Source organism: Lissotriton helveticus, chromosome 2_1, assembly GCF_964261635.1.
Source record: "Lissotriton helveticus chromosome 2_1, aLisHel1.1, whole genome shotgun sequence".
Lineage (NCBI taxonomy): Eukaryota > Metazoa > Chordata > Amphibia > Caudata > Salamandridae > Lissotriton > Lissotriton helveticus.
The window spans coordinates 305,619,551-305,639,283 of NC_136059.1; the positions used below are offsets into that span (position 1 = coordinate 305,619,551).

Sequence of the window (19,733 nt, forward strand, 5' to 3'; positions counted from 1 at the left end):
AATCATACTATAAATAAATCGATACCTATACCCTCCAAATCAACGGTTACACCCCAGCTGATATCCAAAAAGACACCAAGAGTTAGGCGCCCAGTGCACCTCCCACCAGAGGCTACCCCATATACAATCATTCTTACAGGAGTACCTGAACTAACGGAAGGTATGACTGAAACTGCCTGGTCACTTAAGAACAAGGTCATGCAGTGGTTAAGTATAAACAGACCACTAGAACCATACCACTCTGGAGGGATCTCCACAGCCCGTAGAGTAACATGGGTAGGTGGAGAACCTAAGTTGATCCACGGAGACTGCATTATAGTAACTTGCAGAGATCCATCTACTGTGGACCACATTTGTTCATGGCCCTCACTGGAGAAAAAAGGTGGAATAGATGCCCAACACCTTTCTTTCTTCTATCCACCATTGAACACACATCAATATACTTCCACCTTGAACTGGCACCACCCCCAAGAAGATCAGTGGAAACAGGTGGGATATAGCTATGGTCACGGAAATAGAAACAGAACTAGAGAATGTCACAAGCAGCCTTGGCAAGGTAGACCCTATCATCCACTGGAGGGCTGGCAGGGTTTTCCAACAAGAAACCGTTATGACTGCCTAGAGATGGTGGATTGACCGTCAAGGTCCCAAAAACTTAAGAGCAAGAACGTCCACATCATGCTTTCTCCACTAAACCCTAGATCACAGCCATGCTCACTTAAATCCGGAAGCCAAGTAAAACAAACTTCGCCTATTAATATAAACTCCAAGCCCGGGAATTTTGTAGATACCTGCCACACCATTACTAACGAAGTGATGACCAGAGTTTTGGTTATCCTTATGGATACCATAGATTTAAATTCTCATCAGTCAAACGATCTGAGAGATACTATTAACTCTCCCTTGATTTCGACAGAGAGTTTTCCTAGTGAACCCCCCGTCCCACATGTATCCCCTGATCCCAATAAATTGAACCTTTCCATAATGTATTGGAATGTCGCAGGACTGTCTTCCAAAATAACGCTAGAACCATGGTCTGAAACAGTAAGGGAACATCAGGTACTCTGTTTTCAGGAAACATGGTCTATTACTCCAAAACATTTAACGGGATACAAAACCTTTTTCACCCCAGCAGTGCAGGGAGCCTTGGGCAGGCCTAAGGGGGGTCTTGTGATTTATGTCGCCAATACTCTCCCTTTTCTATCCATCAAAATGCTAAAAGAATTCCCGACCTATCAAATCATGCAAATAAATTTCACAAATGATTGCACCTATATTTTTATTAATTACTACAATAACTCAACTACATTGGATTGTTTGACAATCCTAGTAGAGATTGCCACTTTCTTAATATCCCCGCAAAATGATTTTAACCAAAACACAGTACACTTAATATGGGGCAGTGACTTTAACCTCCCACTATGTCTCAACCACAAAAGTGGAATCTGTGGGCTGCAAAACGAACATGGTAGTCCCATGCCCCATTTTGCTCACTCGACTTGTGGAAACAAGTTAAATGAGATTTTATTTTCTTTAGATCTGGACTTTGCAAATGAGCTAGTAGACCCACAGAAAGATTTTTCTCCAACTTTCCATGGTAGAGGCTTCCTAACAACTATAGACTATATACTGTCCTCCCAATCGCTCAAGGGGCAACTAACCAACTTTGTAACTGGGATAAATGTAACGAGTGACCACTATCCAATTAGTGTAAGAATCACCCCAAAAATGGCCAATGCACGCCCTGCAAAAATGAGTCTCTTAAACCAAAACTCATTAACCATGAACAAACTGAATGGCTATACAGTCAAATGGGCCAAGATTGACCCGGTGGAAGTGACAGAGAAGATTCTTGAAAAATCTAAGCCTTGGATACTTGAATGCTTATCTTCAGATACTACACCTCGGTTAATAGTCAATAGCTTCCAGAACATCTTAGAAACAATTGGTAATGAACTCTTTGTCAAGTTAAAGAACACTAAGCCCTCTACTACGAGATGGTTCGACGCAGCTTGTCGAAAAGCCCTCTCGAGCTTGAAAGAAGCCTTACATAGACCCATAAAAAACCAAGTGGAAATCTCCAACTTAAGAAAACTTTATAACCTAGCCAGACGGGAACGCAAAAAAGAAATTAAGCAAGACCTATGGACACAACTCCATGACAGCTGCCAAAGAAAGGATAGTGCCCTATTCTGGCAAGTTATAAGATCTCCTTTTCTGGCCGATAGTACAGAAGGTCAGCATCTAGATGTAGCAGTCACGGAGGATGACTGGGTTATGCATTTCTCTAAAATCTTCGGTCCATCCTCTCAAAATGCAACAGAAATAGGAACAGAACCAAGTGAAGCCCATAAATCGAAGAATAACATCTATCCGATAAATATCCATTTTCATCATAGTGAAGTTATTAAAGCAATTAAGGCATAGAAACCAGGCAAGGCTCCGGGCCCTGATGGAGTTCCAATGGACATTTTTCTCCATAACATAGAACTCTGGTCACCGATAATTACTCAGGTTCTGGCAGCAGTAACATCGGATGGGCTTTTTCAGTCATGGTCGACGTCAACCTTGTTACCCATCTTTAAAAAAGGCGACCGAAACGACCCAGCCTGCTACAGGCCAATCTCCCTTCTGGATTCCATGGGTAAAATTGCAGGTCGAGTGCTCCTGGACCGTTTACAATCTTGGGCCCAGGAAAATAACATCATGACCGACCTGCAATATGGCTTCCAGAAGGGGCTTGGGACCGTGGAACAGGCCCTGAACCTTGCCCTCTTGACCGGAAAATATGTTGGCGCCAAAGGAGGTAACATCTTCCTCGTCTATGTCGACCTCAGTGCGGCATTTGACTGCGTCCAACATGGAAAACACTCAGCGACCTTGGAGTGGATCCCCCTTTAATAGTCTTCCTTCGTGAACTTTATTCCAATGCTTCAGGGCGAGTCAGATACGGTACCAACGGTGAGCTGTCCCGCTCATTTCCAATAACAAAGGGAGTAAGACAGGGTTGTGTACTGGCTCCCTTCCTGTTCAATCTTTACACCAATGGACTAGAGCAGGCTATGCTGGAAGGGAGCCAGGATCTACCCCAGATAAACCACCGTCCAATACCGACACTGCTATATGCAGATGATTCAGTCATCCTGGCCCGTACACTAAATCAACTACAGAAACAAATCAATAAATATAGCAGCTTTATGGACTCACTTGGCCTGAAAATTAATATAAAAAAGACCTTCACCATGCACATTGGCCCCAGGGTCAAAAACCATAAATCAATATTGGTGGATAATACTAAGTTGAAAAAAACCTCTGTTTACCCTTATCTGGGAATTTTTGTGGATGATGCTTTAAACTGGCGTCAAGCTACGGCTACTAGAAACCTCCTTTTTCGGCGTGCAACATCGGCCCTGATTTCTTTTTCGAGAAAACTGGGGAAACCTGCTCCACCTGAACTCTTGAAAGTCTACTATGCTAAGTGCCACAGTGTGGCTACTTATGGAGCAGGCGTGTGGGGGTATGGCCATATAGATCACCTACAAGTAACAGAGAACGGCTTTATCAAATATGTGCTGGCCCTCCCGCAAAGCGCCCCGAACTTCGCTTCCCATAGCGAGCTTGGCATGGAATACATTACAGACACTATCCGTTCCCAACCTATCTTATTGTGGCAACGCATATGGACCAAACCCGAGTGCCACTTAACACGATCTCTCATCACAGACTGTTTAGCTCTAACCAACTGGCATAAGATCCCATGGTTGGTCTATGTACGGAACGTTTTTAATGACCTTGGCTACAAGTCTTATTTCGATGACCCTGCTACTATCGAAGATATCTCTAGAAAGCAGTTAAAGTCAATGTGCTTGGCTCACCTGAGAGAGCTGCGAAATCAGGCAGAGATTACAAAAACTTCGAATACCCAAATTTGCGCAATACAACCTCTCAAAGGTTTGCAACCCTATTTGTCCTACTTTCTGTCAAACCACGAGAAATTCTTATTAACAAGATTTCGCTTTAATACTTTTTTTCGTTTAGTTTCTTTTTCTGAAATCCATAATTGGTCCCGCATGCTCATGAACTGTCCATGCGATGGAATATCTGCACAAACAACGATTCACATTACTTTGTTTTGCAAATATTACAAATCTCCACGTAAATCTTGGATTATTCCACTTCTTCGATCTAGTGGTCATAGACAATGTTATTCTGCATTCCTCTTTCTGCAGTGCTTGGACTCGCCACATGTAGCTAAATTCATAGCGACTTTTTTAAAAGCCACTATCACAATACGTCAAAAACTTTCAAACTGAACAGTAACACTTAAATCATAAGTTTTTTTTTCTTAAGTGCCTTTTTAAACTTTGTTCTTCTTAAATCTATGTTTATGATGAAATCTGTTATTATGTACTTTTTATGATTATACAAGTGGTAATCGAATAAAAGTTATTGAACAGCATTATCCTTACTTCCACTGTCCCTTTCCCCAATCCCCCTGCTTGCACTCATCTTTACTGTAAAGTCCGTCATTGCTTTTCATCTTGGAGCGTGCTACACAAACCCACTTAAATAATTAGGAGAACCTGGGATGTAGGACCCTTTTTCGCATAGGTCTTTTATAGATGGGATAGAAAGCCACTGGTGTCAAAATGATACCAAAATCAGCAAAGGTAGTCTTATTGCTACATGTAGGTTGCAACATATCATGTCACCAATGATTGCAACAACACTTGCAGCAACTCTTCTCATGTGTGAGGTTTCCGGCAAGACACTGATTCCCTTTGTCCTTTATGAATGTATATATTGGAACTTATGGAGGCCACACCCAGTTGGAAAGTAATGGAGAGCTGCACACGACTGGGTGAAGGCAATATCCTACATCATGCTATTGAAAATGGTGAACAACCCCAGATTCCGACCATTGCTCTCCATGAAAATTAGTCGGGGCTGAGAAAACAGGGTGGTGAGGATTCCGTGGGGGCAATCCGGACCGCAGCTGCATGACAAGGTGTGAGTCGTAACTTATGAAGCACCTAACAAGATTCTTCAGCTGCCCAGATGAGAACTTATTTTCTTTATATATAGCTCTTAAAATCTGACTTCTGCCATTTCTAAATGCTGTAAACACCAGATGTTACTGTTACTTAATTTAGAATTCTTAATTAATCCACCACAGAAAGTTGGAGTCTGCCTTGCCAGGATTCACACTTATGACTCTTGAACGCTACATTTTTCAGCGGGGAAAGTTCAGCTCACTGAGACATTCTTTCAGGTATTTCAGACACAGTAGATGAGCGGTAGGAAGAGATGCACCACTTCAACCTCCTGTAACACGATTTTACACACACACATAGAAAAGGGGCTATATGAAATATGTCGCTATTACAAAGAGGGGAGTTGACAAGACACACATGTAAAAACTGCCCTCACCGACAGAAATCTGTGGCATGCTTCATCATAGGGATGATAACACACTTCCGCGCAAGCCAATGACAGAAGGGGGGCAATAGGTAGGGGGAGACATTCGAACATAAGTATCATTGATATTTATGTTCGAACTGGCGGGGAGTGAGGACGGCTCCCTGTAGTCACACTTCTGTCAAGGTGAGCTTGTCACGGACAATTTGTCCCTCCTGGCGCCAAGTAGGGAGCTGTCCTCACTTCCCCGCCAGTTTGAACATAAGCATCAATGAAACATCGGATATTCTCTTGGAATAAGTTATACAACTCACATGACCTGAGCATGTAAACAAGCTGTGACTACGCTCCACTCCTCAAGGTAGGAGGTAGGGAGAGTGTCTTAGGGATCTACTCTTTTTAGTCCTGATGAAAGCCGGGGACAATGCAGTAGCCGGCTGAAACATGTTGACAGTTTGCAGAGTGGAGGGGTTCTAAGTTTATCATAGACCAGTATACCACCATCCACTGGTTGTTTAGAACCTTTTTAATCTGACCGGGGAGTTCACCAGTAAAGGGTAGTTAGGAGGTCCCTGTGTTAGTTTTAATATTATTTTCTCTGCACTTTTTCCTTTGATCCCGCATATTTTTCCTTTGTTTGTCTTGTCTCCCCCTCCCTATTGTTCACCCTCTGTCGTTGGCTGGCGCGGAGGTGTGTTATCAGCCGTATGATGAAGCATGCCACAGATTTCTGTGGGTGAGGGCAGTTTTTACAACATGTGTGTCTTGCCAACTTACCTCTTTGTAATAGCGACATACTTCGTATAGCCCCATTTCTATGTGTGTGTAGATTATTTCAGGTATACCTAACAGAATATTTAAATCAGGGAAGGTATCTTTCAACAATAAGCGGCCAACTTCCAAATTCATACTAATTGTGCAAAACAATTGATATGTTTTTTATACACCTTAACCCACATACATGATCCATTTCAAATTATCAGCACAATTCTGCAAATTATTCTAAAATGTGAACATTTTCACATTTCACACACAATGTGAACCCAAAAACAATGACCCATTCACATTGGATGACCAAGGAGTGTGGTGGATAATTGTGGGTGAAAAATGATGCTGTGCTGTATGATAAATATGAGTTATGTCCCAAATTGGATGGTAAATATCTGCTCTCATTTACCTCAAGAACTGCATGGTGACCTTCAATAACCCGTTTCTGCCATGAGAACACCCACCACCCATTTCGCAGGCAGAATGCACTCTAGAACTGACAGACTAATTTCAGGGCCTTAGATCCACTCTTATCCAACATAATCAGCAATTCACAATATAAGGGAAGTTCTGTTTGCAGCATTATTGTGAATACCCTGTCTAGCCATGAATCCATTCCAGAAACTCCATTATCTTCAGTAAGCAGTGGCATCAAAAAATTTACTTTTCTAAAAAAAAAGTTTACACAAATATTGAAATTAACACAGCCCAACAATTGGAAAATTCAGAGTTTGTATCTGGGATGTGCTGAGAAGCAGCCTTTTTGTGTACCATGGCATTATGTTTTATGGTCTTACCCGACCTCAACAGCTTTTGATGTAAATGACCGAAGAGTTCTCTTGAATGGCATAATGACCTGCATTGCAATATGGCAGCTGGATCTCAGCATGCCACCAGCATAGCTCACAGTTAGCCAGTATCAAGGACCTAAACCTGACCTTTCTTCTACACCCTATAGAGATTTACGGGTAGCTATTGCCTCTCCTTACTGTATTTGACCTTTATATTGAGGCGGACTGAAAGACTATGAACCATTTAAACGAACTATACATAAATGGCCTACGGGTTTACCTGAACTATCTGGAGCAGTCAATGAAACAGCTATTTGAAATCAATAAGTGAAAAACTTAACTTTGCCATGAACTCACATCGAAAATATGGAGCTTCTGCTCTTGATATCTGGCCTGGATATCTGGCCTCATCCTCATCCACAAGTGACTAAACACACCACGCCACTGCCACTATTATTATGAATGGTGGGTGGCCCTTCACAAACAAATACCTGACTTCTTTATATCATGCCACTCCCAATTCACTTCAATCTCTTCACTTATTATGACCGGCAAATCAATTACACTGGCACACACTGTTTCCAACCACGTGAGCGCCATATCATCATTTCTAAAGACGTCACTTTGAGACAGCAGTTTTTTTAAAGATGGCCGTGACTAATTACTGTCACAGTAAATGGGACTGCTCATCACACCAGTCATAAAACTGAAACAACGGTTATCTTCTTGAGGGGCACCAAATGGTTCCTATGTGGAACTCCTGAAGTTGACTCATCTTAACTAGCCCCAACGTTAAACTGAATGCCGCGAAAGTCACCCGCTCCATGGGCGACATCCTCCCTACCTCCATCATGAGATCCTCTACAAGTAATGTGCGTTTTCCCATTCTCAACATTATCAACTCTTGTCCTCCACAAAAAGGTTTTCCTAACTAAGGCAAAGAAATGCCACAATTTCTCACTTTTCAAGATTCCAAACCAGGACACAGAAGACCTCAGCAAATATTTGCCATTCTCCCACTTCAACTTCCTTGGATCGATCACCCAATGTCTGTGTCCATATCCCAAAAACCCACATTGAGAACCACAGCTGCTTACATAACTTCAAGTCAGGCTTAACTGCACAAAACCAGGCATCATTTAGGTAATAGACAGTGCCCCATGCACAATGATCAATAGTGACCTATGCTTGAGGAATCTAATGGACTTATAATAAACTTTCAACACCTTCAACCACATGGCCCTTGTTAATATATTATCCTGCCTGGGCAGAGAGGACACATTCTAGTTCTGGTTTACATCCTATCTCCAAAGCTGACACAAAGTCATCCAGGTGTAATGGTCCTTCTGTCACATGTCCTCACAAGCAGGAGAGCTGAATGGTTAAAAAGTGTTCAACAGAAATGCTTGAATCAATGAGGATCAATCAGGGTGTAGTCCAGTTCATTGTTTTTCAGTTTTTTTGTATGTGCCATTACAGATGTGGACTGTTCCAGAAGAGGGAGTTCAGTTCAAACAGTCATGGCAAGTCCCCTCTGAGCGGACACAAAAGCAAACCCATATATGTCTTAGCCCTGTTGGGTACTGTCTATGGGTCACGAGACCAAAGTGAGCTTGGGATTAACACCAAAACATGCCTGTGCTATTTACTGCCACTCATTTAGACAACACATAAGTGATGGATGGAAATGCTGAACCCCTCTTAATCAATTTGGGCGAACTCTACTCCACTGTTTTTTAGCTTGACTGTACCATCAGCCGCGGCCCGTGGAGGGAGTTCCGTGGGGCAGACAGGTGGGGCGGGGGAGGGTCAGGGTGGGGGTGGTAAACACCGGAATATGGATGATTGCAGGTAAGTAAACAATTAAATGAAATAAACGAATTTCGTAGCGCGAATGCGATGCAGGGCGCGCTACGAAATCCGAAATCCGTTTTATCTGGCCTGTCTGCCCCATGAATACAAAGAGTGTTCTGTCGCTCACATTTCTTCTAGGAACATTCCTATTCCAGCCGGTGCCAACCTGACAAGAACACCTCACATTCCTCAAACCTATGTATCCTCCAGCCAGCCAGCACCATATAAATTAACATATTTTAGACTTTGGTCCTACAGCCATTGCTTTAAATCTTTTAATTAGTGCTTTCACCTTTCTCTACCTTCTCTCAAGCGTGTCAGTTTTTACAAAACCGAACCATGTGGGTGTTAGAGCAGTACCACTGCTTTATGCATTTGTGAAATTAAGGAAGCCAGAAAGTAAACACCAGCGAGGACTTTCTCCAGTGCATGTGTGAATGTGTACATGTGAGCACAACATTAGAATCAGGAGAATAGTGTCTTTAGTTAACATGGATGGGTCGCTAATAGAGTAAATACATTACATTTTTCATAATGAAGTTTTAATGTTGACATAACAAGCCTTCAAATCCAATTTCATGTGTTGTACGTTGCTCATTTTAAGTGCAATTTCTCCTTTCTGTCTGTGCAGCTGGTGTTTAAATAAAAGTCTTGTAGCGTTTTGTAAAATTACTCAGTTTACAGTCCTGTTTTGTTGTAACGTGTATTATAGCTGTAATCATTTCCGAGCACATTGCCTGCTGCATGAGGTACATGCATATTATGTTTCCATATTCAAGGTCGATATTTATGCTGGCAGAACTATGGTTGGTTTAAATTTTCATGCAGCTATTAATTAATAATACAATGCCATTTCCACTTATATGTAGGTTAAAAGTCCTATTTGTTTATTAAAATTCAGTGGGTTTTTAGAGTGAGCTTGTTTTACCTAATGCAACTTCGGAATGATGATTGGCTTTTAATTAAGTAACTTTAGAAGTCCAACCCATGGTGATACTTCACTCCAAGCTTAGGGCCTGGATGTCTACTGCTGAAATGCTATACGAACCGGTGTATTTGGAAGGCGTGCCATTGGTTCTTCCCCTACTCTTGAAGACAGGCTCCATGCCAGGCCACTGTTTGACTTGATCATAGAATATGTTCATGATTCTCTCCTGCCTTCAAACTGAGCAGTTTGTATGACTATGTGCTCTTCGAGTTATTATATACTTTTTGCTATATCATGTTCGGTTCTGGCTGTTAAGTGATATGAGGCTCAACTTCCATTGCGTATGCAAATCGACATTTGTTTGCATTTTGAGCTTTTTAAATTTAATAACTGACTATTTTGCCTTCTGTTATGATTTCTAAACCTGAAATAAACCTTCATGGGTTGTATTTGATCCGCGCCTCGTGAATTTTCCTATGTGAGTTGTCTGGGTTTTCTTTTAATTTTAATCCTGTGGTTCGCGTCCTTTGAAACTTGCATCTGTCCATTTTATGGTAAAAGCTGCCCACATGCAAGAACTTCAGTTTTAGCCCCGATTGATATTATAACGTGATCCCTTTCTATACATCTATGTCAAAATGGATAACCACTGTAAATAAGGACAAAAATGCTTGTGCAAGACCTTGGTCACCCATCAATTTGCCCTCGTTCCTTCTGATACGTCGCACACAGTATGTCTGTCTCTGGGACCGATTCAAGTTCTCCTCTGTAGGTTAGTGTGTCTCACACCTGGAAAGCTCAGGAGTTAGTTATGCTAACTCAGGTGTTAGACAAAACCACTCACAGAAAATGTTCAGTCATTCAGGCCTTTGTAAGTATTGAATGATGAGGACTGATCTGTAACAACACACTCAAAAGAAGACTAGTTGTACAACTGTAGATTTTATTGTAGCTTAAAACGGTGGAAGTCCACCCCTAGTTGCTGGAGTAAATCTGTCAATCTCTTGGCCATCAACCGGTACTAACCGGTGACAGGTGTCCCTTTATTAGGGCTTTCCTTCCTTGTCTCTCTTGCTGCCACACATTCCTGCTTTGCTCGCATCTCATCTCATCAGAACCAATGGCCATCTAGTTATTCATGCCATAGGTATGCAGGAGCCAAGAACCAGACCTCAGACAACAGTCCGGTTCCGGCCGCGGAGGAGCAGGAGCTTTGGAGCTCCTCCGCGGCTGCCCTACCTAATTGCCGATCCCGATCTCTAATCTGGGCCCCCGGCACTGCATACTGCGTCGGAACACCCGGTGCCTGCAGTGAGATGGGAGCGGGATGCGGGCGAGGGCGCTAATCGGAGGGGCTGAGCATCAGGCGGGGGTCTGCCTCGGCTCCCGGTCCACGCTCTGCTCCGGCACGGCTCCTGGCCACTGGAGAGCATTCTCCTCGACACCGATGCTCCCTACCTGAACCAGAGAGTGTGGGGCACTTGCAGGGCTGCTCCGATCGTTGCTGGTACCGTGGGAGCGGTGAAAATCTGCAGTGTGGGGGAGAAGGCGGCGGCGTACAAAATGGCGGTCGCAACCTTGCCGAGAGCGCCGACAGCTGCTATCCCAAACAGGAGGTACGGTTGAAGGTCGCAGCACAGAGGCTGACACAAGCTTTACAAAACCCAGGTGCTTCATTAGCGGCATTTCACTGGAGGCAGTCCTCATAACGATATTCCTTCCTGCGCATGCCTGACCTTAAAATGGCTGCTGGCGGCGACCTGCAACTGGCGATCGGCTCCCCCTATTGAGCTTCTGAACCCAACTCTCACTGCCCTCACACACCAAAAGCTGCCCCTGATCTTAAGAATTGCTGGATTCCTCCACTTGGAGCGCTGAGGTTGTCGACATCACCAGACTGCCCCGGGGTCACGCAAGACTGATCTGGATTTCCACGGACCTCATCATGGTGGTGTGCGCGCGCCAGCCTACCACACGGCGTGCTGAGGAATACCACATGCCTGCACCATGACTGTGGTAGGGAATATCGAAGCCTTGCAGGACAATGTTTCATACCAACCGTCTCTGTCTACAAGCAGGCATCAGGCCGAACAGGGCTCTTTCATTTTGGCCAGGGGCACTCTTATAAGATGCATCGGAGTGTCGTATGACCTTAACTACTCACCCTGGTACGGGAAACACTTGAGGCACTGTATTGGTGGACCACAGACTCTCATGGACCTCCTCACTTTTCCTGCCCGCCATTTTGCTGCTGCTCTCGGCCGTTTTTCTCTTGTCCCCGGCTTGTCTTCTTGCCCATTCCTTCGTCTTTTACCCTTTTCCCTCGTTTCCCCCTTGATGTTCCTCAAATGTTTCCTCCCTTTTATGCATTGCCTTCTCTCCCTACCCTTGATTCCCTCCCACCCTACCTTGGTTTTGTGACTTCTTCCCCCCTACAATCCCACTTAAGGGAACTCTCCCTGAGGATCTCTACTATGTGTGCTTATTTTTGTTTATAGGGAGAACTCTTATCACTAGTATTTGCAGTAGATCTTTGTACCATCTACCGTTCCTATGTGACCCTTGAGTATATCCAGTCATATCCCTTCCCTATGTATATAGAGATAACTCTAATCACTAGTATATGCAGTAGACCGGTGTGCTCTCTTCCATTTCTATGTGACTCTTAGAGTATATCCATGTGTGTCCCTTCCCTATGTATATAGAGATAACTCTAATCACTAGTATATGCAGTAGACCGGTGTGCTCTCTTCCATTTCTATGTGACTCTTAGAGTATATCCATGTGTATCCCTTCCATATGTATATAGAGATAAGTCTAATCACGAGTATATGCAGTAGACCTTTGTGCTCTCTTCCATTTCTATGTGACTCTTAGAGTATATCCATGTGTATCCCCTCCCTATGTATATAGAGATAACTCTAATCACTAGTATATGCAGTAGACCGCTATGCCCGCTTCCATTTCTATGTGACTCCTAGAGTATATCCATGTCTATCCCTTCCCTATGTATATAGAGCAATCACTAGTATATGCAGTAGACCTTTATACCATCTTAGAGTATATCAACGTGTATCGCCTCCTTGTGTGACTTTACATCTTGTACATTTGCAAGTTTTTTCCGTGTGTATCCTTTTTGTAACGCATGTAATCCTAAGTCCTTATGTTTCTCAACTGGTGCTTATGTAACGCGCTCTGACACCTTCGGGTAAAGTTCGCGCTATAGAAAATTGCATAAATAAATAAATAAATAAATAAGAGCTCCGATCAACTTTTGTGCTCCTTTCCACTATCAGTATACAAAACACAATTAAGGATACATAAGTAGCAGGTCCTAGGATGTGATGTGACATTATTAGAATTATTACAAGACATTGATCTGTCGGTGCCGGATCTGCCCAAAACAAATTATGGTCAACAAAGGATCACGGCTTAATGGGACTCTGATTTATTGCCCGGACACTATAAAGCAGCAGGTTTTGTATGTCCCTGTGTTTGAAGTGCTGCAGTAAAATTAGTTCTCTTGGCTCATCAAATATGCTTATTTCAATAAAGCTAAGTAGGCTACAAGGATTTCTGGATCCCCTGGCAAAATTACTTTTACCTTCCGAGTGCTCTATTTGACTGTGCAGATAGCCTTTCCCAGACTATTGCAATCGGTTTCCCTCCAGCAGCAATGTTTTGGTGGCGCCCTAAGTCAGGTTTATGCAGTGGCCTTAATGCTAGACCCTCCCTAACTCCAGCACATGTACAACCTCTGTCCACATCTCCAGTCCTGTATGGCAGTAGCAAGACAGCTGGCCAAAAAGACATATGCACTTTGAAGTGCCGAGACAGCCCGCACTCTTTCCTGATGCTGTCACTGAGCAGCGGCCCGTCCCCATTCTCACGTGAGCATCAGGACGGGGTTATATTGAAAAATAAAATGGTAATAAACCATCTTTATTACCATTTTTTTTTTCAATTCTGGGGCATGGAGGGGCATTGTAACCAGTAGGGCAACGCTCCTCCGCTCCAACAGAGGACACGCCTCTGCACATCCCACCAAAGGCTGAATTATCACTGACCCCTTTCACCCTCTTCTGGTCCTCCCAAGCTTTAGTGACTCCTTCGCACTCCAAATTCCTCACTACTCAAAACTCTTCTACAGCAAAGGCTCCTTGTATCTACCCCAAGAAAAGGCCCTAAAACACGGATGTTCTACGGCCAACAATCCTCCGCTTCATGAAGCGAAATTGGCACTGTATATCTGCCACAAATGAAAATATAAAAAAAATATATATATATTATGGAAAGGGATGAAATTCTGTGAAGGCAAAGAACCAGCAAATAAATCCAGTCCCATCAGAAATCTTAAAAACTGTGATTACAGCATCTAGCCTTTGACATGCTGTTTACAGAGGGGCAGAAATTCAATCCTCTTGCGCTGCCATTGCATCACTGTTTTTTACGCAACAGCAGCGCAAACAATGCGGCCAATCCACAACTTGAAGCATTTAGGAAGGTGCGTCATGTTGCAAAGCCCTGCGTCAAATTATACCTGCGCCTGGTATAATGTATGCAGGGTGGGTGTTCCCACACAAAAAGCCATGTAAAACTCACGCAGTGAAATTTTACAACATTTCATTGCGTCCCTCTACGCCTTCACTGCATCAAAATCCCTACGCCTGTTCAGACCAGGCGTAAGGAATGGCGCAGGGCTTTTTGAATGGGACTCACCTATCTGTTGTGGAGCATTGCTGGAGTTGCATCACTTTTATGAGCAACTCCAGCAATGCGTCACTTTTGGGCCAACAGATGCCTCAGAATATCTGACTCATCTGTTAATCCTTGCGCCATGGAGCACTGTATTGTAAATACAATGCATCCATGGTGGCTCAAGGACATTTGTCGCTAGTGCAAGGAAACTGACGCATCTATGCCGATGAGTAAGTTCCTTGTAAATCTGTACCAGAGTTTTTTAGCGTCAGGCTGTTCGTGAAACTCTTATTCATTCACACAATGCTCATTTATAATCACAGGAATGAACTCTATGGGGTAAGCATGGTAATTCTAACCTTGCATGTCTGTGACCAGCAGGTTGCCGTTGGTTTTCTGATACACCCAGTGCTGGAAGGTGCAGCACTTCTGGCCAGCCTCAGAGTCCCTCCTCATGAAGTTGATTTCCTTTCCGTCTCTGATCGAATACTTCACAAAGTCCCCCACAAGCTCCTCCTCCACCGTCGCGTACGGGATGTGGTTTGCAAGGCGATGAATGAGGAAAATGGGAATGATTCTGTGAACAATCAATGATGCAATGAAAAGGATGTTGGTTTCAGATCTATCAAACTCTCTACCATTCTCTCAAATTCTCTTCTACTGTACTATATTTTAAGTGCTACTTTTTAAATCGGTGGAAACAAACAAAATCTCTTAATGCATCTTGTTTCGGCTAATACAGGCAAATAATACCAGTGCTCCTAAAAAAGAAGAACAATAGGATAACTAACCAGTTATTTTACTTCCTCCCTTCTGTTCCTGTTGACTGGAAAGCTGTGGTAGTCACAGGATTCCAGCCATACGTCTGGGAATACAATGTGACTTCTCCCCGAGGCTCCCATTTCCCATGTGCACTGTAAAGTTATGCACAGGGGAATGAATAAATGACCTACTGGTGATCTCCATTGCCCTTAGGATAGTTCTCCTTGTCATAGTCATGACCCATGGTGGCCATCCAATGTCCCTGTGAGGTAGCCGGGATGATATGTTGCAGTGTCTCCACTTAGAATGGAAGGTAGTGTACAAATGTGTGGAGACATTTCAGATCTGGGTGGAGGACAGAGCCTTCCGTCTGGTAGGGTAGAATAAGCCTTGCCGACATTGGTGGAGTGGTACTGGGGAACATTACCCAGGATTCTTATGGACCATAGCTATGACAAGAAGGACAGTGTTATTGCAAAGGGGGTTCCGTTACCCCTACTTCTGTTTTTTCCGCCACAGGGTAAATATTTCCTTACCCTATACCCTCAGCAAATCAGGGGGCGACCTGTTGACCTTCCCTTCCTAAAGTGGAGTGACTCCTACCTTCCTTGGGTGGCGTAACTTTCCAACTATATACAGGCTGGCAATGGTCACAAACTTATATGGCAAACAACACTTTGTAATACCCACATCCAACCTCTTTCATGAGATTTACGACTATGGGTCAGTCCACATTCTTGGCGGAGACGCCCCCATTAATGGTAAATTATTTTACCCTGCCATTAATACTTTTATGAATTTCTGGCAGGTGTAATTGAGGTACTTTTATCAAAAACATAACTTTATGGCCAAAAATATTTTTGAAAATTGGGCTCAAAGGGCCCTATTCTCGAAAACAGTAATACATCTTTACACATAGAAGTATTGCAACTTTACTACATTTGGGAATTCACAAACATCCCCACTAGTATGCCTGGGATGCTGTGCGATGCACAGGTTTTAAGATGGGCTACTGGGGATGTAATGTCACATGTCCCCAAGCTCCTGTTTCCTCTCCACGGAAATCTCCATTGCACAGAAGTAAGCAAAGCCAGTACTGATCCCCTTGTGCGAACACGACTTTTACATTTTTTTTTTGTACATGGCTAAAAAAAAAATCCCTTTGCAAAAAATACCCTTTCCCTTCACCCCGAGTATATCCGGGGGTGGTCCATTTCTCTTCCCGTCCTGCCAGGGGATGTGTGGCTGGAGCAAATTTCCATCCATTTCCAAATACATTTGTGACCGCCCACAAATGTAAACGTTTGTAGGTGTTTACAAGGCAAAACACACCTTAAAAAGTTAACTTCTTACCTATTGCAAGGGATTTACTACTGTGAATTTCCACAAACTCCTGGCGGATAAATCCACTGTAGGAAATCCCTATACGCCCACCAAAAATCTTTTTGTGAATTCCTGGCTCGCGTAAATGAGGTATTTTAGCTGATAATAACTTTGTGAATTGGACCCTTAGGGCCTCATTTGTGAGGCCGTGCATCAATTTTACGCCGCTGGTGCGTCACTTTTTTTGACGCACCAGCAGCGTAAAAAATTTGCCTTGTTGCACCATATTTACAAAGTGACGCATCTAGGTAGAAGCATCACTTTGTAAACCCCTGTGCTACATTATACCTGCGCCAGGTATAATGTATGCAGGGGGGGCGTTTTGACACAAGAAAAGGTCATAGAAGTGACGCAGTAAAATCTATAAGATTTCACTGTGCCACTTCTAGGATGCAAATGCGTCAATTTCTTACGCCTGCCTCACAGCAGGCGTAAGACTGACGCAGGACCTTTCACATGGGGCTTGCCCCATGTGAAAGGACACATTGCTGGAGTTGCGTCACTTTTGTGACACACTCCAGCAATGCGTCACTTTTGCGCCTACAGATACTTCAGAAATACTGAAGCATCTGTAACTCCTTGCGCCATGATGCGTCATACTGTAAATATGACACATCATTGGTGTCGCAAGGAGGGCGCAGTGAAAAGTGACGCATCCCTGTTTTCATGCAGCGATGCATCACTTTTCATAAATGAGGCCATTAGTGTTTATTGTTTGCCTATTATTCTTAAAGGGCCATAACGCAACATCTTTGTTCTTAAAAACAAAACACCTTATCACATGATTGCATTCATTAAGAGTTTAAGAAGCATCGAACTGTCATCAGCTACAACTTATTTAAAGATAATGAAGTCAGACTGAGCACGACCTGCGTAGAACTTGGCAGTGGACGTGATAACATGCATTGCATGTGCTGGCAGCACAAAAGAGGCTCCAAGGATATGACCTTTATGTGAGACCTTCCAGCAGTCAGGCAAATCCGCCAAGTCACACATTCTCGTATTATTATTAGGAGCAGCTAACCTTTATTCTATTCCACTACCACGTCCTTGGCTGCACAGCTGTAATAGGACTTGCATGTTCCCTGATGTATTTGAACCCCGCATGTTTAAACCCAAAGCTGCTGTCACCACTCTCTCATCCATTCCAAGAACATAACTTCAGATTCATGACCCGGGCAGGCGTCCTCTCACATAGTGATAAATCAAATGGCAAAACTGTTTACAGCTATAACAAACCTTGTTATCCATTTGTCTTCTTGAGTGCCTAGTCTGGGTTTCTAACAAGTATGACCACATCACTCGTTAATGGATCAGCCTCCAGTAGCTCCCATTCCATGAAAGGATCACCTTAAAAAAGCTCATAGTCCTAGAGGAATCTTGGAATGGAAAGAGCAAGCTTGGAGATCTCTTCAATCAAGAATAATGCCGTTAGTTTGGCAGTGTATCCACCAAGCTGTTGTACGGCAGAAGTAGAGAACTGTCCACGTTGGCATTTATATTGTACCATGGTGGCCCGCTGGAACTGCCATCATGAGCAGGGGTACTGGAATGCACTCACGCAGACTCCCAATGGTGGCGGTACATTTACAGTAACCATAAAATATTCCCAATGTACTGGGAGATTTCTCCCCGCATGTTGGTAATATTTCTTTGTTTTTTGTGCTAGACCACCATGGCCGATATGGTTGACATGGAAGCCTTGAAAATACATGATGCTGTCAATTATGCTGCCACTGGGGTGGCATGGTGAGCAAAAGGATGATGGATTTAAGCCAGATCTCTTGACTGGGGTGAATGTTTAGATTTGTTCTGCATTCCGTCCATCGATTGTGTGTCTTTTGCTTTCTTGCCCTATGTGCGCCAGGTATGTCCAGACGTAGGTCCTGGGCTCACTGTGCAACTGCAATCAAGCTATCCTGGCTGAAGAGGGGTGAAACCCCGAAACCGGTCCTAGGATGCTTGTTTCCGGTCCAGGGAAGACCTGGCTTAGCCGTTCGGGCTGGACTGTTCCCACAAGGCACAGGGTCAAGACTGATTTGCATATGTCCAGGTCTAAACTAGGGTGGCATGGTGAGCAAAAGAATGATGGTTTTAACCCAGATGTCTTGACTGGGGGTGAATGTTTAGATTTGTTCTGCATTCCATCCATCAATTGTGTGTCTTTTGCCAATTATGGAGGAGGCAGGCCACCATAGATTGGGCAGCTGACACCATTTCCAGTGGCGTCACAGCTAGCAAAACCTTGCTTTCCTTTTTCATTGCCTTCCTTAGCCCTCTACATTTTGTGCAAGTAACAACGGGGACCGCCAATGGCCTGTTAGCTCCCTCCTCTAAATCAGGTCCTGGAATTCCAAATCTTCCTTTTCTATGTTTTTTTTTTTTTTGCAGAGTTTTGTATAGCGCGAACTAGACCCGAACCGAATCAGGTATCAGAGCGCTTTACATAGCACCAGTTACGTTACATGAGGACGGACACACATTCATTTTAGGCACGGGGCGATTAAGTGATTTGCCCAGAATCACAGGAGGTTTTGGCGTCGTTACCGAGACTCGAACCCAGATCCCCAGGTCCGAGGTCGAGCGCCCTAGCCGTTAGGCCAACTCCTCTCCCAATGTACTTTCCTTGGAACATGGACCACCCTCCTGAAGAGTTCAGAACAACCATATCATGTTTAGACTTCCACAAGGCCCTCAAATGTCATCTCTTCTCCATTTATCCCCCCATCTTCTAAACACGTCCAGCTCAAGCTCTCATTAGTTGCATGTATGCATTTCGTTTACTTACTCTGGTACTTTTCCAAAGTCTTTTAAATGTTCAGCCTCTGCTGCATACATCTTGGCATACTCCCTGGCAGTATTCTGCACATAACATTCCTGCAATCAAAAAATACATTAAAATATTACTGAAAATACAGTCTTATGTGCTGAATGTTAATATCTACCTAACAAAGCAGCAACAGTAATGGTAGTGTGTAGGAAACTGGAATTTGAGTTTTATCAGGCACAATCATTATCTTCATCCATTTCCAGCATCCTTGGTCCCAGTCCAGTGACATCTTGTGGGCGGGACTACAAGCAGCAAGCAATCTCATATTACACAATTAGAGCATAATGTGGTTTGAGCCCCC

At 43.6% G+C, this 19,733-nt stretch overlaps 1 protein-coding gene across 1 annotated transcript in view; it reads right to left on the reverse strand.

Annotated features, from left to right (window-relative positions):
* ALPK2 (alpha kinase 2) overlaps positions 1–19,733 on the reverse strand; it is a 224,404-nt gene that overhangs the window by 54,620 nt on the left and 150,051 nt on the right. The window contains exons 8-9 of the mRNA XM_078674891.1: positions 19,391–19,479; positions 14,817–15,034 (exon numbers count right to left, since the gene is read on the reverse strand). Coding sequence (XP_078531017.1) covers positions 14,817–15,034; positions 19,391–19,479 — 307 coding nt within the window. The remainder of the gene's footprint in view (positions 1–14,816; positions 15,035–19,390; positions 19,480–19,733) is intronic.